This window comes from Cornus florida, unplaced genomic scaffold (genome assembly GCF_030987335.1).
Source record: "Cornus florida cultivar Cherokee Brave unplaced genomic scaffold, ASM3098733v1 CherokeeBrave_3.0.0_Hap2_Chr01, whole genome shotgun sequence".
In the NCBI taxonomy this organism is placed as follows: domain Eukaryota; kingdom Viridiplantae; phylum Streptophyta; class Magnoliopsida; order Cornales; family Cornaceae; genus Cornus; species Cornus florida.
The window spans coordinates 45,967,131-45,972,005 of record NW_026775571.1 but is presented as its reverse complement, the minus strand read 5'-3'; the positions used below and the strand labels follow the sequence as shown (position 1 = coordinate 45,972,005).

The 4,875-nt window shown below is 33.8% G+C and overlaps 1 protein-coding gene across 1 annotated transcript; it reads left to right on the top strand.

The window, feature by feature from the left end:
- Nucleotides 1–534: 534 nt before the first annotated feature.
- Nucleotides 535–2,364, top strand: LOC132295589 (transcription factor WER-like). The gene is made up of 3 exons (XM_059793927.1): nucleotides 535–1,055; nucleotides 1,204–1,333; nucleotides 1,945–2,364. The coding sequence occupies exons 1-3, from the start codon at nucleotides 938–940 to the stop codon at nucleotides 2,351–2,353; spliced, it is 657 nt and encodes a 218-aa protein (XP_059649910.1). The 5' UTR covers nucleotides 535–937; the 3' UTR covers nucleotides 2,354–2,364.
- Nucleotides 2,365–4,875: the final 2,511 nt, after the last annotated feature.

The following is a 4,875-nucleotide window of genomic DNA, read 5'->3' as shown; positions in this document are numbered from 1 at the left end:
GAGAAATAAAGGATAAAATTAGTAATGTTCCCTCATGTTTAATAAAAATGCATGAACCATTTTTTGTCAAACTTTTTTGCAAAATGGTATTTACGAGAAAAATATCTACAATTATATAACAATCTTTATTGGCATCTTGTTTAATTTAAAATTCTTTTGTTTAGTTAAAATTTATTATTATTTTTAATCTTTTATCTAGGTATATCTTTCCCAAGTGCAATCAAAGTTCTCAAATCTCTTCTTCCAAAAATTAGACTTTTGAAAATTTAATGAAGGAAAATTAATTCTCTAATAATGCTTATTTCTTTAACTCTTCTTTTTAATTGTAACTCATTGTTTTTTCTTTATATTCTTTTTTCTAATATCAATTTTTCATCTACTATTATATATGTCTTATTTTTGAATTTTCTCGAAGTATATATACTATAACTAGTATTTAAACAAAATTATATTATAATTGATTTATAATTTTTTTTAACTTCAGTTACATGGTACAAATCCGATCCCTCCAACCTAAATTTTTTGGCTGCTGGTTTCTTTCTTTCTATTTCCTTTCACACTTCTTCTTCTTTTCCTTGTTTTTTTTTTGTTTTTTTAACCGAACAAAGTTTAATTTAATACAATTCGAAGTCCTATTGATGTTGAAATCGAAAGTACACACACTTTATTGAACACTGAAATAGAATCTTTTTTTTTTTTTTTTTGAATGGTCACTGAAATAGAATCTTCATAAACTATATATTCACAACTATATATATACACAAAAGGCTATACATATTACAGCCAGGAATTGACCAAACATCTAACCTCGAACCACAACACACACTCTCTCTCTCTTACACAAAAGGCTATACAGCCAGGAACCAAACATCTAACCTACAACACAACACACACACACACACACTCTCTCTCTCTAGTTTTAGTTTGCGTTAAGCCCATGGAAGGAGGTCATGGATACAAAAAAGGGCTGTGGTCAGAAGAAGAAGATAGAATTCTCATGGAGTACGTAAGAGTGCATGGAAAAGGAAAGTGGAATTCTGTTGCCAAAATGACAGGTTAGTTTGGACTTCTTATCTATAAAAAGTCTGCATGCAACTGGGATTGTGTATATATATATATATATATAATTTATGTGAGTTTTGCTAATTTCTTGTTTAATTTTGTGAACTTTATATGTGTGTGTATATATATGTGTATGTATAGGTTTGAAGAGGGGTGGGAAGAGTTGCAGGTTAAGGTGGATGAATTATCTAAGTCCTACTGTAAACCGCGGGGATTTTTCAGAGCAAGAAAATGACCTCATCATTCGCCTTCATAATCTCCTAGGAAACAGGTTATGTATATAATTATATATCTATCTTCTTTTTCATTTATACATATTGGTCTTAACCAAAATGATCAGTGTATATATATATATATATCCCAATCATTTTCATAGAATTTTTCCTTTTTTAAAAAACAATTTTATAATTGTTATTCCTTGTACAGAAAGCATAAAATTTATCAAATTATATAATGGCATATTAGAATTACAGAATCCTAACTAAACTGAACTGTCAATTCCTGAGATTGGTAGGAATCATGGTTTTTTTTTTTTTTTTAGCAATCATGTTGTGATCTATAGGAGAAAACTATTTTCAACTACATATTTTGTTGACTCAATCACAAACATTTCGTATAATTCAATTAATATTAGGAGAAAACTATTTTCAACTACATATTTTGTTGACTCAAACACTAACATTTCGTATAATTCAATTAATAGTACAAGTTCTAATAGTGTACCAGTTTTTGGTGCGCCATTAGTCCTATTTTTTATTTATTTTTTTTATTTATTTTTTTTTTTTCCGGCAATTGCGCCATTAGTCCTATTGCTCAGACATAGTGCATATTATTTTCTATTCAAACAACTAAATTTGGCAAATCCATATCTTAAATATGAAGGTGGTCTTTAATTGCTGGGCGCGTGCCAGGGCGAACTGACAATCAAGTGAAGAACCACTGGAACACCCATTTGAGCAAGACGCTCGGGGTGAAGAAGACGAAAACCAAGGTTAGAGTTTCTTCACGAGCAACCTCAAAAATAGGGAACAAGTATAGTGTTCCCATTGAAGTCACAAATTCTAAGTCACGTTGTGACGATAATGGCAGAGTTGATCAAGATCAAAATGTCATTGAAGGTGGCTCTGAGAGCGCGGTTAGGTTCTGTGACGTAGAAGAACCAAAGATTAATAATGGAGATTATAATGAGAGTTCTTTGTGGTTTTCTAGTGATGATTATAGTCTAAACACCCCTAGCTTGACGGAACTCTTTGACCAGTGTACTCCTGATTTTGTTTGGCATGGCTTGTAAACTTAATTAGTTTTGGAGTTCAAAAATATAAATAAAAGAACTTGCCAATGTAATTTTTTTTTCCCCCTTCTTACCTGTTTTATATAATTAATCTCCACAAATTGGTGCATATATTATTTCTTTGCTTACAAAAATCACTCAAAAGGAAAGGTTCAAAACCTTTGAAGAATTTGAGATTGCACTGTGGAGCACTTTATTTATTTGCATTTAAGGGGAATTAAATCTTAAACATGATATTTTTTGAGACATTAGGACCAAGTGACTTACCCAAGGCCAAGGGCAGAGCCACAGGTGGGCTAGGGGCCATGGCCCCCTATAGTCCTTACCTAAGAATATATACTAATACTTTTAATGTCACTTGTTAAGTGACAATTTGTATGGCTATTTCTTCTATAAGTTACTAAAGCAATAATTTTATTTTTTTAAAACTTATAAAAAAATTATTTTGTTAAATTTATTTTGTTTCTTAATCTTTAATCAATGTAATAACAATATATATTTTTTAGAGCATAATCAAAGAACTCAAAACATTTTTCCAAAAATTGGATTTTTGAAAAAGTAAAACAAGGGTATGAGGTTTGGACTAATTATAATTAAACCTAAGGTTTGCCTATTTTTGCAAAGACTTCCCAAACAGTCTTTTTGTCAGGAAAATTAGTTAAAGTGACCAAAATACCCCTCAATTAGGTCTAAAAGACCGTATTACCCTTAAATTGTCATGAAATAACAAAATAAGCAAGCATTAGTAGACCAAAATATCCCTTATTAGTAATTGAGTGACCAAAATACCCCTTAAATTGTACATCAATATTGTCACTAGTTTACTTCATAACAAAATAACCATGCGTTGGTAGACCAAAATACCCCTTACTAGTAAATGAGTGACAATATTATTGTACTGTGTGTCCCTCCATCCATCACCGTCTCTGACAACAATGCTTTTGGGGATTTTCTATGGCTTTGATGCTATGTGGGTTTGTTACGTTCTTTGATTGGGTTCCCGGTTCGAGAAAATAGTTGGAAATGGGGTATTTGAAGATGGGTAATAGAGAGATAGTGGTAGTTGGTTGGCGGTGGCAGTGGTCGGCAAGGTCGATGGCTCCCTCGTCAGTGCCGTAACTCTTCATCATCTGAGCACGTAACTCGAGCTCCTCTGCACCTCAGAGGGTCATGTTTGAAAGTAAGGAGACCCAACTCCATCAACATGTTCAAGACAGACCCACTCCACCACCGGAATCAATGGAGCTCACTGGAAAGCAGGTCGGATTGAGACGTCGTTAAAGTCCGTCACCACCACCTATACCGCCTACTACAAACAGCCCTATAACCCACCCAAAACCTCCATTTTCACCGTCCACAATACCACCTCATCACTCTTGCCAAAAATTCAGACACCACCATTCACACTCAAATCCGAAATCTCACAAACCATCCTTACACCCTATACCAAACTACGAACCAAATATCCAAACCCGAGTTGCACAAACCAGTCGCCAAATCCATACCCAATCAAGCTACAATGAATAGTCTCACCGGAATTGTGAGTCCTTACTTGCCGATCAGAAGCTTGCGCACCGATTAGAACCTTGCTCACTATTCAGTCACGTCGTTAATAGATCATCATCGTTGCTATCTCTTACTGTCGTCGCCGCCGGAATCCATTGTCACCATCCTTAGTTTCTCATCGTTGATGTTGAGTTTCCTGTGGTCGCCGTTAGGAGTTTCCTGTGGTCGTCGCTGTGGTCTGTTACAGTGCAAAATCGTTTGGGATAGGATATATAAACATGAAGCTCGTCGCGACGTTTGGACTGCCGTCAATTTCATTGCGGGCAGTGGTGACGGTTGTGTTGCAGAGAGAGGTGAGAGAGAGACTTGAAATCAAAGGCGTGATTTCGATTGCCGTGGTGAACGAGGCGGTAGTCACAAGGTTGATGCAGAGACGGAGATAGGAGAGAAGGAGATGAATAGTGGGAAAAGAGAAAAAAAAAATGAAAATTATTGTTTGGGCAAATAATAGTGGGCAAAATGATCATTTTATATTCTTAGATATTTTGTTATTTTTAGTAATATAATAATGAAGATACATAAGAAAATTCATAACCAAATCTACACGGCCAAGTCTTTACAACAAAATGACAAACATTAAATTTAGTTACAATTAATCCAAATACCGTGAAGGTCTTTATAATTTATCCTTAAAACATTCTCTGAAAAAAAATTGATTTAGGTAGTAACATTTTTTTTTTTTTGGATTTTTTAAGATATATGTCCTATGACTATATGATAAACAAAATAAAAATACAATTGGTTTTAAAATATTCAAAATTAATTACATAATACAACTTCGGCCCCAATCTAAAATTTCTGACCCCTTAGAGTTACTTTGCACCACTTTAATGTAGAGTCACAAAGTTTTTGACACATACGCAAGCTTTTAGTGTTTTTTTCCTTTCGTTTTCTGGTATGTCAACTGTAGTAGGTTATATGGCATTACGATGGTGCTTAGAGCTCTTTATAACAGT